Source organism: Podarcis muralis, chromosome 6 (genome assembly GCF_964188315.1).
Source record: "Podarcis muralis chromosome 6, rPodMur119.hap1.1, whole genome shotgun sequence".
Lineage (NCBI taxonomy): Eukaryota > Metazoa > Chordata > Lepidosauria > Squamata > Lacertidae > Podarcis > Podarcis muralis.
This window is the reverse complement of record NC_135660.1, coordinates 76,004,305-76,031,350: the sequence shown is the minus strand read 5'-3', so window position 1 is coordinate 76,031,350 and position 27,046 is coordinate 76,004,305. Positions and strand designations below refer to the sequence as shown.

The 27,046-nt window shown below is 40.9% G+C and overlaps 1 protein-coding gene across 6 annotated transcripts in view; it reads left to right on the top strand.

Annotated features, from left to right (window-relative positions):
* Positions 1 to 27,046, top strand: part of GRID1 (glutamate ionotropic receptor delta type subunit 1) — a 713,795-nt gene that overhangs the window by 399,861 nt on the left and 286,888 nt on the right. For all 6 annotated transcript variants that reach the window (XM_028729284.2, XM_028729285.2, XM_028729283.2 and 3 more), the window contains exon 4: positions 9,552 to 9,757. In XM_028729284.2, coding sequence (XP_028585117.2) covers positions 9,552 to 9,757 — 206 coding nt within the window. The remainder of the gene's footprint in view (positions 1 to 9,551; positions 9,758 to 27,046) is intronic.

The window sequence follows — 27,046 nt, the reverse complement described above, 5'->3', positions numbered from 1 at the left end:
TCAACCTCAAAAACGAGGTACTAGGGTGGGCGGCAGCAGGGAATCAACAAAGTGGAAAGTTGAGGTCTTTTTTCTCTGGACATTGGGGATATGTGTCTATTCACTTACAAAGTAGAATTTCTGTTGGGCCCTTGTAGGTGTGGAACCACAGTTAAAATCAAAGGACTTAAAAACAAAATTCTCAAATAAATGCTACTCCTTTATCACCTGCTGAATCTCACCCACTGAATGCCCAAATCAAAGAGAAAGGCTTTACTGTTGTCTCAGGGATGCTGTAGTTGCATCCTTTCTTGTGAAACCAGCACTGAGAAGAGGGTTGAACTAGATAATCTGTAATATACCTTAGATCCTATGGTTAAAAATGATCATAACTTTCTCACAGGATGGAAATAAAAAATTGCAGGGAGCCATATTGGCCGCCTACAAAAATAAATAAATAAATAAATCCAAAAGTTACAGTAGCAATTCAATACCTTTATTATAAAGTTCAGCAACAACAAATTACAAGGAACTGACCAAACTTTTGGTTTCCTCAAAATTCTTCTTCAGGCTGAAAGTTAAACAGAAAATGAAAAGAAATTAGAAGTAAAATGAACAGATTTTGCTGGCCATTATGAAATACAGCAACGCTCCATTTTGTAATTGTTGGGACTTTTTAGTTAGTCATAATAAAGGGGATATAATACACCAGGGGCAAGTGGTATTTGGTCCTCGAGATTTTGTTGGACTCCAACTTTCGCCAACCCTAGCCAGCATGTCCAATGGTAAGGAATAATAGGAGTTGTAGCCCAGTAACATAAGTAAAGGTAAAGGTACCCCTGCCCGTACGGGCCAGTCTTGACAGACTCTAGGGTTGTGCGCTCATCTCACTCTATAGGCCGGGAGCCAGCGCTGTCCGCAGACACTTCTGGGTCACGTGGCCAGCGTGACAAGCTGCATCTGGTGAGCCAGGGCAGCACACGGAACGCTGTTTACCTTCCCGCTGGTAAGCGGTCCCTATTTATCTACTTGCACCCGGGGGTGCTTTCGAACTGCTAGGTTGGCAGGCGCTGGGACCGAGCGATGGAGCGCACCCCACCGCGGGGATTTGAACCGCCGACCTTTCGATCGGCAAGTCCTAGGCGCTGAGGCTTTAACCCACAGCTCCATCTGCGTCCCAGCCCAGTAACATATTCAGGGCTAAAGGTACTACATACTGGTATATAGGTTCTCCTGTACTATACTAATCATAAGATACTATAATCAAAGGTACACCTATTGAAATACTTTTTGTGTATTTTGAGGATGGTGGTGGGTTGTGGGAGCGTTGTGTTCCTTGGTCTCTTCAGTGAGCCCAGAAGGCTTGCAATTAATATAATCCATGTAGCATCAGTCTAGTCGTGCAGCACCAATAGCCTGTTTCATGGTCTGTACTGAGATTCAGAATGACACGTAGGGTATGTTGAAGCCTGTTAATGTGTGATGATAGTGTTAATGTCTTTTAAAGCTTTCACATACAGCCTGTAAAAAATGGCGCAAAACATAGCAGAGGCCATTATTGGAAGGTGTTGGGAATGGAAGAAGAGAAACCCAGGAAAGTGTAAACAAATCAATAATGTGTGCAAAAAGCAGCTCTTTGGGTAGACTTTTTGAAAAAAATCATACTTTCTTTACGCAATCTTAAACTCTTCCAAGTTTAAGATTGCTTAGAGGAAGTATGATTGAAAAACACAAGGCCAAGTAGAGAAGTAGAGACATACAGGCAGGTATCAAAGCAGGGAAAAAACCCCCACACAAAGCGCCCCAAACGGTAATGCAAGAGAGGCTTGAGTATAGCTGCCCCAAGAGGACCATTTCATACCCTCCAACGTTTCTGAGATGAAAATAGGGGTGCCCTAAGGAAAAGTGGGACATTCTGGGATCAAATCAGAAACTGGGACTGCATCTGTAAATCCAGGCTGTCCCTGGAAAACAGGGACACTTGGAAGGTCTGGCATTAAAAAGAAAGAAATAAAGAAATGTAATTTGTGATTGTTATGGTCTGTGGGGGGAGGCTGGGGTGCCAGTCAAACAGAGCGTCCAGTTCTGCTGCCCATGCTTCATGTTACCTTATTGCTGCTTCTAGCTGAAAGGTTTCCTTTCCTCTCAGGCTGCTGTTCATTAAACAGCCTGAAACTCCTGGTATCTCCTCGAGAACCGTACAAGCTAGCATGGAACTTGGCACTTCGATGTGTGTGAGGAGGGTATGTAAATCGAGAGCGCCAAGGTTTTGTAAGCAAAAGTGAATGTCACTGAAAGAATAAGCAAGGTTGTTCTTATGAAAAAGGTTTAAACATAAGAGTGGTTACGACTTCTGGTTTCCTGCCGACGGAAAAGGGAGCATGGGTCTAGATGGGGTGCCGTGGGCAACACTGGCCTCTGTCCCTCTTTCCTTCCCTCCCTCCTGTGATGCCCTCTTGCGTCTCTGCCTCCCAAAGACTTGCACAGCTGTTTGTTGCAGCAGCCCTGGCTACAAGCTCTGCAGGCGAATGGAGCCTCTGGGGCTGGTCAGGGGGTGCTGGTTGCAAGGAGCTGAGGTGGCCTTGGAGTACACAAGCAAGTGGGCGAGGGAGCCCAGCCAGCCAGCCCTTGCTGCTGGGAATGGACAGACAAGTCTTAGCCCCTGTAGGGCAGTGTGAGGAGACACCTCTCTTTGGGGTGGGGGGTGGCTCAGAGACCAGGGGTGGCAGCAGCGGCTGTCCAGAGGACTCCCAAGGAGAGGAGGCTGAGGGTTTTCAAAAAAGGGTGAGAGGCTGCTAGCTCTGCAGGCAAGGGGTGACATAACTGGGCTCCTGAGCCCCACCGAGGTGCCACAGAAGGAATGTAGTTGGCCAAGGGAGCCGTGGACTCAAGAAAGTTGGAAACCTCTGACGTAAGCAGATCTCATTTCTTCATCCTCCAGAATGATGTATGAGATCATCTCCTGATCTGAATGCCAAATGTCAAAAGAAGTCCCTGACTAATTATAGGCTGGGCTTACCTTTGATTTACATTCCAATCTGCACACATTCCAAAAGCCTCAAAGGCAACAATTTTCTCTGTCCTGGGTATACTGTACATAGTTTATCCTCACCTAATTAATTTGTGACACCTTCCAAGTCAAGCCACAAACTAGCTTCATAGTCCCCAAACACAGAACAGGGTTTTTACTTTTTATAGCAGTCCATTTCCTTCACAGTGGTCAAACTTTTTCTTTTGGTCAAGGCAATATGGCCAGTGACCCAATTAGTGCAGGGCTAGTCAGCTATAGAGCTGCAAATAAAACATTTTAAGTGTGTTTAAAGTGCAATATATAATGAGACACTAGATGGCGATTGTGAGCCTTATGGGAAATTCAATGTTTTTTGAAAAAAGGTTTAAAGAAAAAGCGTTTTCAGAACGTTTTTATATGTATATTTTATGTATAGATTCCACCTATGGTAATTATTGGACTGTATCAGCCTCTAGGCAGCAGTGGTTAGTTAAACAAGCCAGCCCATAAGCCATGGTGTTGTTTAACTTGTTTAAAAACTGAGCTGTTCCTTCATACATAACACTAAACTGAGATGCTTTAAAAATGAAACTGAAACTTGTCGTGGGAGGAGAAGGGAGTGAATGAGACCAAGTCTTTGCTTAGTCTCAAGGAATTCACCATGGTTTGGTGTTCCATGTTAACACAACCAGTGAAACAGGAAACCCAAAAGCTGTAAATTAAGACATTAAATCAGTGTAGCAAGTTGTAGGTGAATGGTAAAAGGCAATAGCGGATCTATTCTTAAGCAAATTTAATTTTTGATGGAATTCAATGAAGAATATGGATCAGGGATGTTTATTGTTTTCAGTAAATTTTTTTACCAAAGTCACAAGCTGTGGTATTTCTGACTAGAATTTTCCAAGACTCCCATTAATGAGAGACTCATGTTAATCTGTGGGAAATGAAGCAACTTTTTTTTTTTTTTTTGTACTCAAACTTTGCCTTTGTCTGGTAGCAATACAATTACCATAGCTTTTTGTTTTTTTTAAAATCATGTCCTTAATCTATAGGTGTGTTATATGAGTCGGAAGGCACAGTGATCTAAAGTTAAGCCCCTTAGCTTAGGCAAATCACAGCATATAACCGGCAGGCATAATGATACTCTTCGCTAGCTTGGAAAATTGGTGTTGTCCACTTTGACTAACTATAAATGCCAATAAGATAAAGTGTTATGAGATAATAGGTAAAGGTAAATACAGAAGCAGTGAAGTGGTGGAACAAGGAAATCTAATGTGTACTGAGAAAGATTGATCCGTGCTGATGATTCCACCAAGGACGAAGTATGTGGGAAATGTCTTTTCACAAGTGAGACACAGAAAAGTAGCAATATAAACAGATTTCACACACACATACAAAAAACCGTCTGTATTGAGTGCCAAGACAGAAATTTCATTGTACATGCCGTGTTAATTTGTCAACTGAAAGCACTTGCATTACAGTGGTACCTCGGGTTACAGATGCTTCAGGTTACAGACTCTGCTAACCCAGAAATAGTACTTCGGGTTAAGAACTTTGCTTCAGGATGAGAACAGAAATTGCGCGGTGGCGGCAGGAGGCCCCTTTAGCTAAAGTGGTACCTCAGGTTAAGAACAGTTTCAGGTTAAGAACAGACCTCCAGAACGAATAAAGTTCTTAACATGAGGTACATAAAACAACCATAAATGAGAGTTCTTTGGAAGATGGTAGGAGTTGAAACAAAATAATTTAATGAAAAAGGAAGATGGGAGAAAGAAGATTAGAAAACAACAAGTGAAGGGGTGGGTTCCCATTGTAAAAATACTGATGTTGGGTACAATACAAACATGTACAAAGGAGACATAATGGCAAAAACTGGCCATTGAGTGGGTACATGAAGGAGCGATAGGTTCTCCTTATATTGGCTACTCATAATTTCTCCCTCTTTCCCAAATGGGGTAAAGGGGGGGAGCTATTTAGTGAATCCATAGATTTAAAAGAGTGCTGTCCCACTCTCACTTATCTCATCAGCCCTCTCACCTGCACCCAAAAGTCATTCTTGCTACATCTTAGCACCCAAATACACACTCCCCATTCCATTTACCTTGATGGCAGGAGCATAAGTAGCGCTGGAGATTAGATGCCTGCCTCTCTCCTTTCCAACATCAGTTGACTTATTGTCACAGGAGACTCTGAAATAACTGGACTTCCCACACCACACCTAATGTGAAGAATGGTTTCCGTAGGAAATTTAGTACCACCATTAAATCATTCCTTTGCAAAAGTGATTCGTGATTAGTATGATCAGTTACGCAGGGAGGGATGAGTGATCCTGCGTCTGTATCCACACTTTGACTTCACCACATGTGGCTTCACCACATATGCATGCAAACACCACCTTTAAATGTCTGGTCCTTAATGCTCCCAGCTCCTCCTAGAAGGAAGGTACACATGCTTTTGTCCAATGTGATCACTGGAGAATGGTTATTTAAAACAAAATCATGCAACAAGCTCCCAACATTTTGTTTCCTTTCCAAAATATCCCAACACATTCTAGTGCGACCACAAAACAAAACTGAGGATAGAGATGGGCACATCATTCTATTTCTGATTCGCATCAGTGTTACAAGTGTTCATTTAGAAGTCCTGTCCTGTTTCCACATTAATTTGCCACATGGAAATATGTGTTCAAGTGCTTTGTGTTGAAATACATAACTTATTATGAAATATATCACAAATTATATATCTATGCATGCCTTTTATCTCAGAGTATGCATTTGGGTGTGCCTTTTATTCTTTCTTATTTTGCACTGAGCCTGGGTCGCCAATTTTGGAGAAGTGCAAAATCCAAAGGATTAATACATTTTGATCTGCACATTTGTCTGGAAGATGCTGATCAGGTCAGTAAGCTTTGAAATTCACAGAAATAGAATTACTTAAGCATCCCTAAGCAAGGATACGGTTATGTATATCTATCAAATAGTGGGGCTTTGTAGACCAGAGTGAGTGTGATTCTTAACGGCAGGAGACACTAGAGGGAGGAAGCAAGTTTGAGTCCCTCGCCTAATCCTGTCCTCAGGTACAGCTCTCTACATTCTCCCATATAAATGACTGTTTGCCAGTTCTGCAGAGAAGTAAAGTTTTGAACTTGAGAACAAACTAAGGTGAGAGACAAAGCTGTCATTCATTCTTGACAGTATTTGGCCTGGCACATCTTGAAATGAGTCCCACAATGGGTGAAGGTGCTCTGCATTATACCTGCCATATTTCCTCAGGTACACTATTCTATCAACCTAAAAGTCTTTTTGGTAGTATGCTTAAAGAAGAAGTGTGGAAACCCATTGGAATCTGATTCTAAGTGAGTCTTTTGAATCCAAAGCCCATAGAAATTATTGGCAGTGACTTCCAACTTGTAGCTGGGATTGGAGCAGGAATGTGTGTGTTTTTTAATTAAAAATATTTTCAGTGCTTGCCTGCCATACATGATATGCAACATCTAGTCACTATTCAAGACAAAACACCTTCTTTCCCACTACACACATACCACAGTTGCAATTTTTCATTCAAACTTTCTGAATACTTTTGCTTTCCTATCTGGTTGCTCAGTGAGCTTGTGGAGAATATAATTCATCCTAAAGCAATAGCATCCTCATTCATCATCCACTGCAAATAATGTTCCTTTTTCCAAAACAGCTTTAGATGCTGGTAAAACGTAACGTTAGTCAACCCAAAAGGAGGATTGTCTATTTGTCAAGCTCTGCATTAATATGAAGAACCAGACAGTATTAAAAACAACTACTACTACTTTGTCACTGTACGTCATATACTATAGAGCCATAAAAGAATAAAGATAGTAAGAGATCAGAGAATCTGAATTTGCAAAAGGCAAACACCAGGATGACAGCATCAATAAAATATTTTATCGAGTACATTGCATCCTTATCATTGCGATTATTATTTGAATGTGTATGGCAAGCAGTATGTTGAATCCAGACTTAGTTATACATTACAAAGTATGAATCCAAGCCCTGATAATTATGAATATAATCACACACACACACCACATATACTATATAATAATACCTCTCTTTTTGCTGTTTCTAAACAATTAGATTTAAAAATCTAAAGTTCCTGACACTTACATGCTACATTCATTTCAATGAGAATAAGAGTGTGGTCGGCTTTGGCCTGTAGAGACCCACATCTAAACATCTCTCATCTTAACAGAAGTTTTGTGATGCTAAAATAGAGGGACGCACATTCACACATTTACTCTAAGTTCCTTGGCTCAAGGGTGGATTCTGGACTTACTTGGTGGTCTTTTACTAATCACCACCCCTTAGCCTCTGTTATTGCCCCCCCCCCCCGGGAATATTGGTAATTTACCTTGTAGGGCTGCTTTAAATATGGAGGAACTTCAGGGCACACTATGATCTATTCCAGGGGTGGCCAACTCTCAAGAGACTGCGATCTACTTTCAAAATTAAAAACTGGCAGTGATCTAGAATAAAAACTGGGTCAGCTTGAAGTTGCTGAACTTGTTTCAGGGAGGAGAAAAGCCCTGTTTTTTAGGGGTTAAAAAAAAGCTTTGGGGGGACTACCATTTTGGGGGAGGGGGGTTAAAGGCAAAGGACAAAGGGGTAAAGTCACTCACAAAAAGATCACTATGGATGAAAACAGCAGCACAGAGAAAGCTCTGTCTTCCCTTTCCAGAGATCAAACAACAATGGAGGGTGGGGCCGGAGTCAGTTTTAGCGACAGTAAGGAACGGGAGCCAGAGATTGACCGCGATCTACCAAAACCTCATGGGGATCTACCAGTATATCACGATCGACGTGTTGGACATCCCTGATGTATTCCATGGGTAGGCAAACTAAGGCCCGGGGGCCGGATCCGGCCCAATTGCCTTCTAAATCCAGCCCGCGGATGGTCTGGGAATCAGCGTGTTTTTACATGAGATGAATGTGTCCTTTTATTTAAAATGCATCTCTGGGTTATGTGTGGCTCATAGGAATTTGTTCTTTTTTTCTTTTTTTTTTTTCAAAATATAAGCCAGCCCCCCACAAGGTCTGAGGGACAGTGGACCAGCCCCCTGCTGAAAAAGTTTGCTGACCCCTGATCTATTCTAAACAAATAAGTGTCGTTGCACAACAGTATACAAATGTCCTATTGAAGGCAGTTGGTGCTGTAATGAGGAATATTTAATGTTAGGGAGGGAGGGTGAGGATGGAAATGGCATTCACAGTTGTACCTCTATGGCATAGGTCACATGTGCAGCGGCTCTCAGGGTAAGTAAGTTCCTCCTGTAACTTTGTTAAACCTCTCATATTATTGAGCAAAAATATCAAGTTACCCATATTTAGTATGAGTTGGCAATGTTAGATACAAGGGGGGGAAATCTAATGATCTCAGTGTATTTCTATTGTGCAAAAATACCCACGGCTGGACACAGATGAAGATGTTTGCAAGTCCTGCACACTGCTTTGATCAAGGCACTTTCAAATTCAAACCATCGGCATTGGCACTAACAGTAGGGTTAGCAAAAATATCAAGTTACCCATATTTAGTATGAGTTGGCAATGTTAGATACAAGGGGGGGAAATCTAATGATCTCAGTGTATTTCTATTGTGCAAAAATACCCACGGCTGGACACAGATGAAGATGTTTGCAAGTCCTGCACACTGCTTTGATCAAGGCACTTTCAAATTCAAACCATCGGCATTGGCACTAACAGTAGGGTACTGTTGTGTTGTGCCGCTGTTCCCAAATCCTAAAGCATTTAAACAAACAAACAAACATAAGATTGTGAAATCAGGCTTTGTCAGAGTCTCAGGTTTGGTTCTCACAGGCAGCTTGCAGATTGACCTTGATGGAAGTCACTGTGGGTTGCATGGAAATAGTTCCATGATATCATGCAATTGCCGCATTTAACATATCTCCAGGAAATGTAAGTAAAGGGCACCGCTCTGCTCACAGGAAACGTTCAGTGAGATGAAATTAACTTGGCAAAGCACACTGATAGCACACAGCTGAAGACAACTCTGTCTACCTTTTGCAGGGGAGCGGGGAAAGCCAATTGTTAACTCAAAACATGTTGGCCAGAATACATAGAGCTACAAGCCGTAGTTCTGGGAACCCAGACATTCCTCCATGCCTAATGGGATCAGGTCTGGCACTACTATCAGAAAAGGTAAAGGCAGGGCTTTTTTCAGCTGGAACTCAGTTCTGGCACCTCTCAGGTGGGCGCCATTGCCATTGTAAGAGAACAAGGGAGGCATTCATGATGAGTTTTGGCACCTCTTTTTCTAGAAAAATAGCACTGGGTAAAGGAATATTTGTGGGTTTTGTACCTTGAGCACCATAATGCCTTGGGTTGTCTTTGTATATGGAGACTTTCACGGGTAGGTTTTGATACAGCATACAAGTAATTTATTTAAATAAAATTCCACTGGGCTGCCACTAGCCCCTGCAAGGCATCTCTTTGCATCTTGGCCTCTGTCGTTGCTTTCTCCTTGCTCCTAGCTTTAAAACACCAAGAACATAATTTGTGTTTCTCTTTGGCAGATATCCGTGGTCTACAAGGATTTCTGGACCAAGCTTCAAAGCTAGGACTTGATGTATCTTTACAAAAAGTAGACAGAAACATCAGCAGGGTTTTTGCCAGCCTTTTCACTACTATGAAAACAGAAGAGTTGAATCGCTATCGAGATACGTTACGAAGAGCGATCTTACTTCTGAGTCCAAGGGGAGCACAAACTTTTATCAACGAGGTTAGTACATTCTTTCTGGAACCAGTTTCTAGTTGTAATTCTAGTAAAAAAATAATAATACTAGTTTGCAGTCTTGGGAACTTTTCTGAAAAGCACTCATTTGCAGAGGTGTGAGAGATATGAGGTGACACTGGCATATCTGGGAAATACAATTTCCACACTTGTGTCATGGAGTCTGAGTTGGGTCTCTTCCGGTCTGTACTAAAAGCTCTGTGTAATATGCTATTAGTCAGAGATGTGTGTGTCGTGTTGGGTAAGGCCTAAATGACTCAGCATCCCTTTTTAATATTTCATCTGAATTGAGTGATGAGGTCTGCAAAGCTAAAACAAGTATTTAACTGTAGTATTTCTGTTCTGAAGTTGACAAGGAGTTAGCTTTCATGTTGTCTGAGTTAAGCTGGTGAGTATGCACTTGAAGAGCACTGCACTGGTAGATGAATTGATACTGTCTTTTGAGGAGCATCAGTTATTCCATGAAAACCTGGATGGAGGACATGGGACTGTAGGGAACTGTTAATTGTGATTTGGGGAAAGGGGGTATAAGGAATTAAGAGAGATGGCTTGAAGTGTGAACTGAACCCATGAAAGGGAAGGGATAGAGAGCAGAAAAGAGTTTCATGTGAATATGCCTCAGAAATATTAGTTATCTGAAATGTGTTACACCTGATAATCTAAACAGAGGTGGGGAAACTCAGACCAGGGGCCAAATGTGGCCCTCATGCCTTTCTATATTGGTTATGTGAACTCTCAGAAAATCATTTACTGGCAGTGCTCTGTGTCCTCTTCAACATGACTGGAAGCTGTTGTTGAACAGGAATGATGTTGCTTGATTTCCTAAATCAGGGGTCGGCAAACTAAGGCCCATGGGCCAGATCAGGCCCAATTGCCTTCAGGATCTGGCCCGTGGACTGTCTGTGGATTGGCGTGGGGATTCTGTTCATTTGGGCTGCACCATTTCCCCCCTGCGCCATTCCATTCCCCCCACTCCCTTATACACACCGCAGTGGGGCCTCCTCCCTCCCTCCTCCTGGCTTCTCCCCTCCCTGCCTAGAGGAGGAAGGGGGCTGGGCTGAGCTGGCTGAGCACCATTTTAAGCAGCCCCTCTCCGGAGCCAGCCCTTTCGTGCCACTCATCTTCCCTCCGCCATTGCCACTGCCACCCTAGTGCTCCTGTGGGCCAGAGAGTGGAGTGGATGAGCTTGTTCTGCCCACCCACAAGAAGGAGCAGCAGCAGAGGTGGTGGTGGTGGTGGCAGCACCTGGGAAGGTAAGCACAGTGGCTGGGGCTGGGGCTGGGGAGGAGGACTACTTGCCCCCCTCACCTCTTCTTCCAGCTCCCCCTCCCAGTGCGGCTTCTCTGGCCTGCCACAAGGTCTGAGGGACAGTGGACCAGCCAGCGGCTAATTTTTTTTGCCAACCCCTGTCCTAAATGAAGGATGAAGAGGGGTGTGTGTGTGTGTGTGTGTGTGTGTGTAGCAATCCCTGAATTTCATAAGGCTAGAATGTAGCCTACTTTGCAATGGAAAGTGTCCTGTCTGTTGCTCCATCCTCTATTTGTCTCTGTCCCCATCTACCACTGCCATGTGGTCCCAAGAAGGATGCCCACAAGGACCGAGAAAGGTTCCTCACCCTAATCTAGATTGCCTAGTAGTAAAAGGCGAAAGATTTATAGGATCTGAGGAGAAACTAGCGCCTAATAGGTGTGATCTGGGTGCCCTGTGAGCTGAGCCATGTAGCAGAACTCCACCACCATAAGATATATTTAATTAACTAGTAGTCATCCACACCACACCACTAGTTTTATTATGGCAGCTCAATGTCAGTTCTTCCTTATTAATCTACAGCAGTAAGTATTTGTTGCCATCCTTTTTTTAATCTTTAGAATTGTTGGAGATATGAAACTAATTACAATTCAGGTGTAACTGTTGGGCAGCAAATCTGATTACCGTTAGTATCTTGTGGGATAATATTGTCATTTATTAATTTTCACACATTGTCTTCTGAAATGAAATAGATTATTAGTAACTTGAAAAATCAAAAACACAAGTGCCAGAGCTCAGGTAATGCCACATTTGTACACCAAGGGAATGTGATCTTAATTGCTCTTCTTTCAGTTTTTGTTCCTTAGCCAATGTGACATTGAAGTATTATTGTAGTTCATCACTGCTTTACACTTTGTATTTAACACTTTATTTAATTTACGATTGACTGCTTAGTGTGAACATGGAATGCAGACTAAATTTTCATAATAAAAAATGCAAATGGCTAGGTATTTATATGTGAGTGGAAAAAAAGACTGAATGAGGAATAAGCAAGAACTAACTGTCGTGAGCATAGCAGATACTTTGTGGAAGGCAGTGTTTTTGAAATGCTGTGCCTTAAGAAACCATTTCCTTTTTAGCACCTGCCAAATACAGGCTTTCAACAGAATCTTTGTGCATATAACAAAGGTTTTGGGAGTTTTTTTCTGGGGTGCATACTTAGTTCACATGGGGTATTTATTATCCATTGCACTGTGCAAACTAGTGTGTGCCCTGGAATACTGAAATTAAAATACTTTGTTGTCACTTGTACAACTTGTATACAGCGAGATTACACAATATATATTCAACAATCTTCTGTAGTTTTTTGGAAAAATAAGTATTTGTTGTCGAGTTACCTTTAAGGAAAGCTTGTCCTCCATTATTTGAGGGACAAACAATAAGCTTCTGAGCCAACCACAGGACTCCCCAGAACTGAGTTTGAAAGCCACTGGAGTAAGGTATTAAAATCAGTTCAACCAGCTTAGTTTTCCAATGCTCTTTGAGTATCTCTAATACGATTTTCTCTATATGTTGGCTTCCTTCCAGATCTTGAAGGATACACCTATGAGTAGGCTTTCAGATTTGCTGAAAAGAAAGTGGTTAAATCAGAGGCTGAGTTATATTTCTTTTCATTCTAGCAACCGTATTTCATTACATGCTATCAAACCAGTCACCTCTAAAATCCATAACTCCTGCTAATATTCATGAGGTTTGCATTCACATGTTGGAAAGGCAATAGCCCTGCAGGACTGTGAAGTTTAAAGGGTAATGTACTAAATTATCATGCTGCTTTGGCCATCCCCAGAGAAAAGTGCTATTACAGGAATTATTAGGGCTAATGATCCTGATATTTTTCCAGATCCCTGCAGGAGTATAAGTCTGGGCTGAATTAAGAAGTAATTTGTTCAAAAATCTTCTGTTACTGAATCTTGATTGATTCAAAAAAAAGCTTTAGGAAAGGGAAGTTGAATAATGGAAGTATGTAATCTCTCTAAAGGCTCCGTGCATTTGCAATATGCTGAAGGGAGTAATTCGGCAATCATGTCGGCCATATGGAAGCTAGCAGGTTACTTAACTCCATAGTATTTATGCATCTTTGGACCCCCTGCACACCATTACAATCACAGGAGGAACAAAGTATGGTGTTTGAGATGGTTTTCAGCAAGGCATTAAATGTGTTTTTATTATTTATGGAAGAAAAGAAATATTGTCCCATTCCCAACAACCACAGCAGGTTTGACTAAATTTCCGACCATAATGGTGAGGCTGAGGAGCTGTCCAGCACAACAGGAGCACGTTGTATGCAAGGTAGACTATCTCAGCAATGCAGTTATCCAACCAAGGAGTTCAATAAAATCACAAAGAGCTGGGCAGAAGTGGATTATACAAGAGACAGTCTACAATGAGCAGATATTCTCCTGTTGCTTCACCCCATCTAGGAGCATCACAGAACTTGGACCTGGACCGAACTTTTGGTTCTTATTTTCTCCTCTCATTTAGGAGATGGGAGGTCCCATGCAATCCTATGTGCACTGTACCTTCTTATTGCAATTCTTCTCCTAGGTCTTTGTGTGTGTGTGTGTGTGTGTGTGTGTGTGTGTGTGTGTGTGATGGTGGGTACCTAATCAGGAGGCATATTTGTTACCTTTTTTTGGAAACCTTCCAATACAACCTTAGGATATTTTATTACCATAATAAGAATAGTCTAAGAAAGACAATATTATATATTTTTAACTTTTAAACATGTTTTTCAGCTTTCGGTGGCATTGTGATTATAATGAATTTAAGGAAAATGGTGGAATATCTACTGATATTCTGGATGAAGGTTAAGAGCTAAGAAGTATGTAATGTTGCTTTTTTAGCTTTATTTTATTTTTATTTTTTTAAAAAGAGAGTGTACACAAAAAGACAAATCCATTTTGGTCCCAATTATTTTAATGGAGCCACCACAGAAGTGCAAATGGTTTGGATCACAGCACCTTTGGATGTGTTGTCGTTCCATTCTTATTCAACTATTTTTAAAGCTTTTCAAACACGACAACAAATTAAATGTATATATAAACTATTTTGTATCTTTGTTCACCTGTGTCTAAAACAAAAAAAAGTCAAAAGGAAAAAGGAAAGAAATTGATTAAAGAAAAACTGAAGAAAAAAATAGTAGAAAGGTTTCCTGGTAAGAGTATATTAATCTGTTTGAAATCTATATATCTCTCATACTCAATATGCTGTGCAGTCCGAAAATTATTATTTTCTGCAGCTTTAATCAAAGGTTAATCAAATGACTAGAAAATCTTTCAAGTATCTCATAAAACCCCCATTTCTATGGTAAAGCTAAATATTTCTTCATCTGATGTTATGAGATGCTTGCTTATAAGTTGCTACAGTGAAAGGTGAATTTGTCAATTTAATTCAAGGAAAACTTAAATATTTAAAAATCAAGAATGCAAGCAAGCTTCATTCCCCCAATTTTAGATTTGCTTAGATGTGATAGTGTGTTTTCCCCAGTGTCTGGAGATGTAATACATGTGAAATACTTGGGCTGACATTCTGAACAGTCTGAAGTGTCTCGTCAGCAAAATGTTTTATTTATTTATTTAGACACAACTCCCTTTTGCCTCAGATTCTAAAATATTGCACCTTGCGACACCATGTGCTCTTCTGCTTCAATGATGATTAGCCGCTCATTAGGTTTTCCCAACTTTATTATTATTACGGTACAAGGTGCTTAATACCTGAGAATGGACCTGAGGCAATGAGGTAATGAGATCACCGTGTGAAGTGGAAAGCCTTAAACATTTCATAAAGAAAGCTCCTCAGTGCAATAGCAACAAAACTAAACATTTATGGATTACTAGTGATTCTTATACATTGGTACCTCGGGTTAAGAACTTAATTCATTCTGGAGGTCCATTCTTAACTTGAAACTGAGGTACCACTTTAGCTAATAGGGCCTCCCACTTTCTTGCATTTCCTTTTCATTGGGATGGTTTTCGTTGCTGCCTCCTGTATAATGTTGCGAGCCTCCATCCATAGTTCTTCAGGCACTCTGCCCACCAAATCTAAATCCTTAAACCTGTTCCTCACTTCCGCTGTGTATTCATAGGGGATTTGATTTAGATTGTATCTTACTGGCCCAGTGGTTTTTCCTACTTTCTTCGGTTTAAGCTTGAATTTTGCTATAAGAAGCTGATGATCTGAGCCACAGTCAGCTCCAGGTCTTGTTTTTGCTGACTGTATAGAGCTTCTCCATCTTTGGCTGCAGAGAATATAATCAATCTGATTTCGATGCTGCCCATCTGGTGATGTCCATGTGTAGAGTCGTCTCTTGTGTTGTTGGAAAAGCGTGTTTGTGATGACCAGCTTGTTCTCTTGACAGAACTCTATTAGCCTTTGCCCTGGAGCAGGAACCGGCAAGCCACTCCAGTATCCCTGCCAAGAAAACTCCATGGGCAAATCTTTAGATATCTCTAAAGATGTTGTTTATAAGCAGATGTGCAGCAGGCTATGGTTGCATATAGAGGCTGAGCATTCTGAAATCCAGTAGTATGGATGTAAGCAGAAGAGTGAGTAGATGGGATAACCTTTTGCACCCTAGGCTCTATCCCAAGTTTTTTCCCTTAGCTATAGGGCCTCCTTTTCCTGTGAGTTCATATGACTTTGTCTCAAGATGCCCAGATGGCATACATAAAGTAGCGAGGACAGGGAGTTCCAGCATGTGACCTGAAGCTTTGATCACTGCCACCACTCCAAGTCTCTGTCAGCTGCCAGCACGAGCAAATGGCCACAGTTTTGTTGATGGTGATACTACTGGTGGTGCTGGGCCTGGTAGGAGCTGTGTAATGCATTCTGCTCATTATTGATCCAGAGCAGAACGTATAGTTAGCAGAGTAAAAACTTAAACACATTGTGGGATTCCCCCAAAATAGACCAGAAGCAATTGTATTTCATCCAGCAGAGCTTTACTGCTACCGAAGGCAAATGGACATAATGGTCACAAATCCAATACATTCAGGATTGGCACTGTCCATAAGAAATCCAATTGCAGCAGACTTAAACTTAAACTTACAATAACTTATAATAAGATTAAACCTTAACACTAAGCATACAGAACAGAACACCAGACCGGAAGGAAAGAGAGAGAGAAAGAGAGTGAAACCCAGGCTTCTTCCGGCCTTACTTTTATAGTCATGCTGTTCAGTCTTGTATGCTTAAGCCAAAAAATTGTCTCTTCAGAGATATTTAGCACTAGTAGACGCATCAGTAGCACGAGACAACTGAAGAAGCCCAGAAAACTGTGCTCAGGGAGTGTGCTATCCACCAAACCCAACAAATCAGAAGCCTCTCAACTGCATGGACTGCTAGGGTGAAACAGGGATAGAACACTGGAACCTTGTCTTCTTTATCACCTCATACGCTGCTTCCTCAGCACCTCACAGCTACTGAGAACAACGTTGAACTTACCCTTTTCTTGAATCTTTTTGAACTTATTTAAAAAACAAAAACAAAAAACTGAGTCAAGAATTTGTAAGAACCTAGTAAAATCTGATATTGCAAGTTCACTTTATTTTAGATAGTTTGCAAGTTTTCATGGCACTTTGTAAGTAATTGTCTCTTTCTCACATATTTGATAAATGGTGTAAAATTATTTTTGCACAACTGTGTGAATACATGTCGCTAACGTGCTGTACGTGTTGCACTTACTTTTATAGTCAGCATGACCTTGACAGAAAAAGGTAACAGAACCAGTTTAAGCCAGCTGTACTCGGCTTCTCTGAAGGAATAACCATCATGAACCTTCTGCTTGTTTCTTTCACACAGAGAAGCCTCCAGAACCCTCTTGAATCAATTAGAATAGGAAAGATCTCTACACCTCAGATCAATACTTTCTGTACTAAGAAATGCAAACTGACAGGCTGCACCTGCATAAAGATGTATTGAGTCCTTCACGAATGATGCCAGTTGAACCCAATGGCCATACATGCCTGACATTTCAGCTTAACTCTTCTTTGGAACGGTTTGCATGGTCTAGTTCTTTATTCTGTGAACCATATGTATGTCCACAGATGAAAGGCACCCTCATCACCATGATCCTCCTCATCAGCATATATTGGGGGGAGGTAGTAGTTGCCATGTTGGAGGAGGAGGAAGATGACCCAGGAGACCACTGTGGGGTGGTCTGTGTGCTAGGGGGAAGGGCTACAGAAAAAGGTGGATGTGAAAAGTGGTGCCAAGTGAGGCTGCGGGGTAGAAGGGAGAAGTGGCTTCAGAAATGAGATTGGGAGGGTCAATTGGGGGCTTATTAGTTTCATGAAGTGGGAAGGAGAGGTTTAGGGAGTGGTACTGTGATGGCTTGTGAATGCTGTTTGCAATAAGTACCTCTGCTCACTCAGATATATATATATAGTCTTTATTTTACATATGTACAGACAGCGCATTACAAACATGCATCTGAATCCTCTGGTTCAGATTCTGGGAGTGGCCTACGGTGGCTTCTCCTCCAACAGAAAAGGCAGGGAAGTTTCATGTGATGCCTCTCCCCCCTCCTCTTTAACTCTCTCCTTTCCCTGGCAGATGGAATAGGCATTGTCTCACTTTCTGTGCCAGAACTTCCTGTGCAGTGCTGAGGCTCAGGTTCAACATCTGAGAGCCTTCCCGCCTCCTGGCTTTCCCCTCTTTCCTCAATCACCACTTCCTGCCCACCTCCCTCTGCCTGTTCCTGCTCCTCCCCTGCATTCTCTGGCAGTACCATGACAGGTACGCAGGTTGGTGAGATATAAAAGGAGTGTAGTAGGCAAGCAGGGAAGGGGTGTGACAGGTAGGGAAGGGTGATGAACAATGCAAGCAGGAGCAACAGCCCCTAGTGTTTTGTGAAGAACAACCATGTCTTAAATAATCCAGATATTTTCCAGCATTCTCAATTAAATAATGGATGCTTTTGAAAAATTGGTACAAGAGCAGTAACTATGCTGAAGCAGCATCTCAGATGAATTTAGCTTTGTTAGGTTCTCTAGGGGTTAGGGGTTTTTTGGGGGGGATGCAGACAATAAAGTTAATCCAAACATATGTAAATTCGTATTTTCCCATTTATTCTGCTCTAATCCTTTTGAATGGAGCATTTCAAGGTTATATTTGAGTGTCTATGGAATGTATGGTAGGAGATCTAATAATGCTGGCCGCTAAATTAATCTTGAACGATTAAATCTTGTTTCAGCATGAGTATATGATGTGATGTGTGTGGTTTTATCACATGAATAGGTTGCAGCTCTGTGAGGGCAGAAGACTGCTTAGGGTAAAGAGATACATGATATAAATATTAAAGGGTCAGAATTGAAAGGCAAGCTCAGACACCGAGGGAATTGTTGACATTAATATTCTGAGATTAATTTTAGCGTGAGAGACATTTGTTTTTATTAATGTAGCCTGCCTGAAAGTTCACTTGAAATGTTACTCATTGTACATTTCATCTTTGTCAATTTCATTCCTTTAGTAATTTTATTTTGGGGGCTGCATTGAATCTTGGCTGGTTTCAATCTTCTGTAATTTTCTGTGTATGTGAATGTGTATGTGTGTGCATGTGCATATGTGCATGTGTGAATATTCCTTGAAAACACTTGCATTGGGAAAGTTCACTTTTTAGTCAACTGTCCACTACCTTTGTTCCCCTGACCTGTGGCTCCTTTGGCACCATCTTTCCTTGGGGAAGATTTCTGAATTATTCACTGAGTCATCCCAAGCAGTTAGTGAACATGGTGATGTTTGGCTGATTTACAGCACAATTCTACAATCATGGCGAGATGGCCCATAGGATGTTGTTGGACTCTCTCTCCATGGGTGGAGAAAGAAGTCCACTCTCAAAGGCCTCTGTGTTCCAGTTACAGAAACCTTTCTCTCCTGTAAGTGCTACAGAGTAGGAAGGAAAAGGGAACCTTTCAGTGGCAGATGGAAAGAGACTTTGGACCCATGGGATCCAAAGCTCTTCGGTTCCCCTCAACACACACTTGGCAAGGAAGGGAAAATATGCAACCTTGAAGTTGATATACCCCTCCCACCCCCTGCTCTTGACTGTCATGCAAGGCTTTGTTTGCTGGTTCTACAGATAGTAAGTTTCCTGGTCTATCTATCTATCTATCTATCTATCTATCTATCTATCATCTATCTATCATCTATCTATCTATCTATCTATCTATCTATCTATCTATCATCTATCTATCTATCTATCATCTATCATCTATCATCTATCATCTATATCTATCTATCTATCTATCTATCTATCTATCTATCTATCATCTATCTATCTATATCTATCTATCATCTATCTATCTATCTATCTATCTATCTATCTATCTATCTATCTATCTATCATCTATCTATCTATCATCTATCTATCTATCATCTATCTATCTATCATCTATCTATCTATCATCTATCATCTATCATCTATCATCTATCTATCATCTATCTATCTATCTATCTATCTATATCTATCATCTATCTATCATCTATCTATCTATCTATCTATCTATCTATCTATCTATCTATCTATCATCTAATCTATCATCTATCTATCTATCATCTATCATCTATCATCTATCTATATCTATCATCTATCTATCTATCTATCTATCTATCTATCTATCTATCTATCATCTATCTATCATCTATCTATCTATCTATCTATCTATCATCTATCTATCTATCTATATCTATCTATCTATCATCTATCTATCTATCTATCATCTATCTATCTATCATCTATCTATCTATCATCTACCTATCTATCTATCATCTATCTATCTATCTATATCTATCTATCTATCATCTATCTATCTATCTATCATCTATCTATCTATCATCTATCTATCTATCATCTACCTATCTATCTATCTATCTATCTATCTATCATCTATCTATCTATCTATCATCTATCTATCTATCATCTATCTTCTCTCTCCCTCCCTCCCTCCGTCCCTCCCCCTCCCTCCCCCCTCTCTCTCATCTGTCTATCATCTACTGTATCATCTCTCTGTCAATCATCTACATACTTGTGAGAGTGCAGACAAAGGTGCAGCTGAATTTCAAATATTTGTCTCAAAATTAATGGCCCTGAATTTAAAGGCTTGCTGTGCTGCTTAGACCCCCTTAGAATACCTTTCTTACTTTGTATGCTAATAGTAGATGAAAGTATTGTTGGCATGCCTACCCAGTCACTTTTAAGATGGAAACAGTATCCAGAATTACCATATTTCCCAGTTTTTATAAAGCAGTATCCAACTTTGAATTCCAACATCTTCATTTCATTCCATGTTTTACCTTCACCATCATTAACCCTAAATAAATTTCGAATTTGGGAAAGGAATTCCAAATAAATGTGCTCAAGAGACACCTTTGTTTTCCTGAAGATTTGAATAATCTTGTTGATGCAGATACATCCATTAAATGTGACATGTTGGGGTTGGGTGGGATTTTGTTGTTGTTTTATATGTGTGTTTTGCATATGCGCAGTGCCTCCTAAGGATGAATGAGTTTCTGAAATGGTGCTTGCCGTTAACCTGTATTTAAATATTTATGTACATGTGCCGGAATGAATTATTACTCTGCCCTTATTGTTGCTGTCATATGTTGAACATTTATGAAAGGCCCTGAAAGTGTTCTACCAGCTTAATGATTCACGACAAGATTGCTGTGTGGCGTGTTACAATCCTGATTAACAGAGCTGGTGTGACCTTGCATTAATTTGGTACTTGAATGAACATCCCACTGAAATCAGAAAAAAGCTTAGGGTTGGCTCACAAATACATTTATATCACTTGCTTTCTCTATATTTGGGGGATAATCTCCAGGATACAAAGGTAAAGGTAAAGGGACCCCTGACCATTAGGTCCAGTCATGACCGACTCTGGGGTTGCTGCGCTCATCTCGCTTTATTGGCCGAGGGAGCTGACGTACAGCTTCCGGGTCATGTGGCCAGCATGACTAAGCCGCTTCTGGCGAACCAGAGCAGCGCACGGAAATGCCGTTTACCTTCCCGCTAGAGTGGTACCTATTTATCTACTTGCACTTTGACGTGCTTTCGAACTGCTAGGTTGGCAGGAGAAGGGACCGAGCTACGGGAGCTCACCCCGTTGCGGGGATTCGAACCACCGACCTTCTGATCGGCAAGTCCTAGGCTCTGTGGTTTAACCCACAGCGCCTCCCACGTCCCTTACTCCAGGATACAAAGCGCTGTGCAATTAGCATCAGATTCCCAAGGGGCTTGGGGGATTGCATTTCCCAAATAGTAGTTCTCCATGTCAGGCGACAAACAACTTTTGAAACTGAAGAGACTTTGAAATGTAGGTTGTGATGTGACAAGAGGATTAGCTGCTCAAAGTAAAGACACCAGTAATATCACTGGGCGGGATCCTGACCCAGACTCATTTGATGTCTTGCAGCACAATGTGTAAACAGACTCCCTCTGGATCAAATCAGCAGGATATATGATCTTCTCCGCATCAGCAAGAAGAATAGGTGACATCCTGCTCTCCAGACCTGTTCTGCCTAGCAATGGGATAGGCTGGGTCATCTAGAGCTCCCTCAGAGCCTAGCCATTGGTCTTAGTTTTTCTGGAACAGGGTTTTCCCTTCTTTCTGTCTGCTTGCTCTCTTTTTGAACAGTTTTATGTCCTGTTCTCTTCAGCATCAGTGGTATAGTGGTTATCATAGTTGCCTTCCAAGCAGATGACCCCGGTTTGTTTCCTGGCCAAAGCAGAATTCCCCAACCTAGAGGTGGTGGTAGAGTCTCTCCCCCTCTTTCTAGACCTCAACATTAACCTGCTTCTCTGAAAATTCATTATAATGTGGACAAGCACAGTGAATCCATTATTAATGCAACTTGAAATTTTAATATTGCATGCAAATGGATCATTAAGGCATGAAAAGGATAGCAGGTCTGTACTTTGGACAACTAACCAAGATATATTAACAGAATCAAGATGTCTTTGTTAAATAAAAAGTAATAAGCCCAGTATAGAATCAATGTATTATTATTTTTTTAACAATGGCATTCATTTCATAGACTGATTTCTGTTAAAGACAAAATAAATCTCATGTGCTTTGTAAAACTGTGCAGCACTACTATTCCCGGTGATTTGGGAATCCTATAAACAAAATCTCTCTCCTCTGGACACAAATGAATTGTCAGTTCAGATGCTGAGAACATGTGACATCATGTGGATGTGTGAGTAGCCTTGTATTTCTGCTGTAGGATTTAAAGTTTAAAGTCTATATGGGAACATCCAGATTCCCTGGATGGCTTGTAGCATATGATTAGGAACTACCATATTTTTCTGTGTATAAGACAAGGTATTTGTATTAAGAAAGAATGTTAAAAATTGGGGGTCATCTTATACACGGATAGTGCTGGGGGGGGACACTGGCGATTGGTTGCAGCTGCGAGCAGGAGATTGTCAGCAGCGATTTTTGCAGGTGATTGGTGGCTGCGACGGCAAGGGCTGCTGTTGATTGGCTGGGTGTGCGATTGGCAGCTGCTGGTGGTGAGCGGGCAGACGATTGGTGGCTTTGGGGAGGCGTGCAGTTGGCACCCCCCAAAAAAACCAACAACTCTGGACAATCCCACCCCCAAAAAACTCACTAATTTGTTAACCGGAGTCCCCCAAAACAGGGGTCATTTTATACATGGAGGCGTGTTTTACACGGAAAAATACAGTACTTTGTGGGTGGCATCCATAAATCTAGAGATCTGAATTCATTCTAGATCGTTGTTACTCCAAGAACTATAGTCCAAAAGTGAAGAGGCTTCATTTCATAGCAAGGGGTAAATATATTGAAATGCCTGGTCTGCTGCTGCCTGCCTATGAAATGAAAACGCTTCACGTTTGAATTACAGTTTTGGAGTAACAACCTAATTGTATGTAGCAGAATCACAATTTACAATTTTCTTGAAATAAAATTCAAGGCAATAAGATTAATGGCTGCTATCCATGAATAATTATCGAATTTATTTCCGAAGAATATGAAATAATCTCCCGGAAACTCCTGGAACTCAGTCATGATTATTTGGAGATTTTCATTGTTGTTTATATAGTGGCCACAGCTGAGATAACTTGTATTTTGAGTTCTCTACATATATATTGGGACATGCTCTCATGTTTATGCTTCAATAAACACTTCTATTCTGTGACTTTTTTTTTGTTAGTCAGCTGATGTCACCATGACATCAGGTGACTTACTGCAATCAAGCCACACCTGCAAAAGAAGACTTCCACATTTGCCATTTGCCACCCCCCCACCTTGATCTGAAAAGTGAAAGATTCCCTAACTATTTTTAGTAGCTTACAAAAATGTGACCATGACAATTTTTCCATAAACCCACACTAGAAGTAGAGGGGGAGGGAGAAAGTGAAGTGTGCTGAGTCCTGGGGACCACTGAGTAAGTTCTATCCTTTTGGAGCTGAAAGAGGAAATCTGCCTATCTGGGGATATTTAAATAATGTTCTTTGTAGTAAGGAAGGGAGGGGCCCCGTTTCTCACCTTGCCCATCCTAGTGAAAAAAATGACTGAAAACTGGCCATGTTGTTTGCTTCACAAGTGAAAGATGTGTGGCTGGCCTAATTTGATCCATGGATTACACATTGCTCATTGCAGATGTTAGAATAATCAGTTCTGTTATGTTGAACTTGGAATCACTACAGTAAGTATTCTTCTTCGCCTTTCTTTCTTTCTTTGAGAAAATGCAGATGTGGAGATAAACATGTAAATTGATTTATTTTAATAGGCTGGGTAAATGTTTCAATTACACCCTGCATTTCAAAGATAAAGTTTATAAGTTCCCTGGCATGCACTGTGAAGATAAATCAGGACTATGAAAAGTCTGTGGTCACAGAATATATAAATATGCATAAAATTGTAAATACTTGGGAAATGACTTTATCATTTATAGCAAGGGATAATTTTGTGCAATTTCAGAATCATTTACCTGAATACTTAAGATGACTAATTAATAGTGGATGATTAATTCTTAAACATGACCTCACATTTGCATTTCATTACCTGAGTGCTTGCTTGCCCTAAAACTGTAGAAGTACTAAACAAATATGCAGTAGCACTAGTTTTGCATTGCAGAATCTGAAAAATAGATGAAAACTGAATCCTAGAGCTATTTATGGGATGTTCAACTTTTTGCCATATGTTGTAGAAAGCTCAAAGGCAATTTGTTTCTAGGAGATGTTAAAGATCCATAACAACCATTTTTCTGTGAAGAGATCTTCTTCTTTGGCGAACACTTGTAGCCGAGTAAGATTGTCTTCCATAAACACGGTTTTAACAATGAGTCCGTAAGTGACTGTGGAGGCCAATTCTGGATCCACACGTCCTTCCACAGTGGGGACATTGGTTTTCGGGCAGGAATTGATCGCAGTGTGCATTTGCCCAGTGTAATTGATCACGTTGTGGATTTGCCAATTTGCGATTTTGGGGTTTGGGATGGGTTTTTGGAAGACGCCTGTGCGTGAATTTGTTTTAGATGTGTAAATCAGTGCACACTGACCAACACACAGTCTTCACAGTAAGGCTCTGTTCTGATGGCATGAGTAGTCATGACGACTGGTAGATTCTTATCTGCTGCAGCCTTCATCTGCCGTGGAGGACTTCTTGGATCATTCTTTGTCTAGCTCTTTCCCTTTGACCTTACCACCTTGGGTGACCCTACTGGGAGTACAGTGGTATCTCAGGTTAAGAACTTAATTCATTTTGGAGGTCCGTCCTGAAACTGTTCTTAACCTGAGGTACCACTTTAGCTAATGGGGCCTACCGCTGCCACTGGGCTGCCGCCGCACAATTTCTGTTCTCATCCTGAAGCAGAGTTCTTAACCTGAGGTACTATTTCTGGGTTAGTGGAGTCTGTAACCTGGAGCGTCTGTAACCTGAAGCGTCTGTAACCCGAGGTACCACTGTACGATAATTCCTGACAGCTTTGCTCACAAGGGTCATAGGAACGTGCAAGCCCACTCACCACGACAACGTGCTGATCCAGCGAGTGAGATCACTCAGTTATCTCTATCATCTATCTATCTATCTATCTATCTATCTATCTATCTATCTATCTATCATCTATCTCAGTTATATATAGAGATACTCACTTATTAGTCAGAAGTCAGCATCCCTACCACCCCATACAATATCACAGCAGTGTTGAGCTGTTTTTTTATGCTCAATCAAACCATATGAATGGGACTTTATAGATTGTTCCCTCCTAGTTGTCACCTTGCTCTGCACATAGGAGAGAGTCAGGTGAAAAGAGTCCAAGTGATGATGAAAATAATCAAATAATATGCATTATTTGTAGGAAAAGGGTGCACTGCTGTATAGTTTTCCAGTGGGAAATGACCAATGCCCCATTCAAGTTGGATGAGAAAATCTCAATGCTTGGACCTGGTCACATTATTCAGTTTCAGAACAATAGCATGAGATGGGATAATAGAAAATGAGCACTTGCTTAAATTAAGTATGAATGGGTTCTATATAGAATAATGGTAACTAGCTCTCTTAAAGTGCATGTGCTCCTCTCAGATGTCTTCATTCTCAGGAATAAAGAAGTGACAAAATCATTTTTTCTCTCCCCCCCTAAAAACAATATCCTAAAGCTATTTTATCCAATTGAAGCATATCTGCTAAGAAGCAGCAACAAATTCCAGTTAGATCGCTTTTCTGAAATTAGACTATTATACAACATTCTTTCACTAAATAATGTAATATTTAACACTCTAAGAGCGAATGTAGAAATCATCTTACTAAAACTATGAAATGAGAAATATCTGAAAGCCTTGTCTGCTTGCTTGTTATAAGTATATCCAAATTATACAGATGTGAAATTGTAGATTTTTTTTTCTGCTGAAAATTAACAGTGCATGTTTCTGTGGCTGTGCCTCTGTTTCTGTGAGGAACACATTTTGGGTGATGATATTTTGATTAAGATCAGTTAATTTTAGGGTGGCAGGTTCCAAAAGGACTCCAGTCTGTATTTTTGAGAATAAGATCTGGTTTGGTATCTATTAACAGAACCTAAACTAGCAAAATTGTAGACAATGGGAAACAGAATAGCAATTCCCAGAAGTGGTAGAAAAGCTACATTTTATTACAGATAAAACCGAAGATACATTTAGGGATGTTCATCAAGGCCAAGCACTCATATATGTTTAAATTAAGTTTATCACTGGAGGATATACAAACATACATTTGTATATTTGTTATTTGTATGCCATTTTCCCACTGTTCAGACCATGTTCAAGGCAGCTTAGAACATGAAAAAGTGCCTAACTACAACATAACAAAAGCAGTCATAAATAAATAAAATATTTAAAAATACGCAACCAAATGAACAATTTCCATCAAAATCACAATGAGATCTAAAATAAAGATACAAAAACCAACATCAATAGCAGCAACAACCCCCCCCCAAACCCCAACAACCCCAAAACAGTCCCCCCCACCTGAGTGTTTTTGTAGCTGGAGTCAGTCAGGGCCCCACCCTCCCGGGCCAAGGTGAAAAAGGCCTGCAAGGCAGGGAGCAGGTCTTCCAAGACTCACAACCAAGAAGCTGCTGTAATTGTACAATAAGATTTCTTCTCCTTAGGCAAATATTGTTCTGTGAAAGAGAAATGCAGAAGGGCATCATCAAATCCGAATGTGATACGTCACTTGCTTCAATTTAACCTTTATATGCAGAGGATGTAACATACACAGAGAGAGTGAAAGACAGAATGTAGAAAGGGGTCAAAGGATAAGGTGGATAATTGCCCTGTGAGATACCCTGATGCTGTGGCAGGGACACAATGAGAAATATGGCTTTGGAATACACGCTTTTCATGTGAAAAGTCTCAATTCCTGGTGTCACCAGATAGGGCTCAGGAAATTCCTGTCTGAAACACTGCAGGGCTACTGTTGGTCAGCATATCATAGACCCCATATTTCTTCAGTTTTCCTCAAAGTTGCT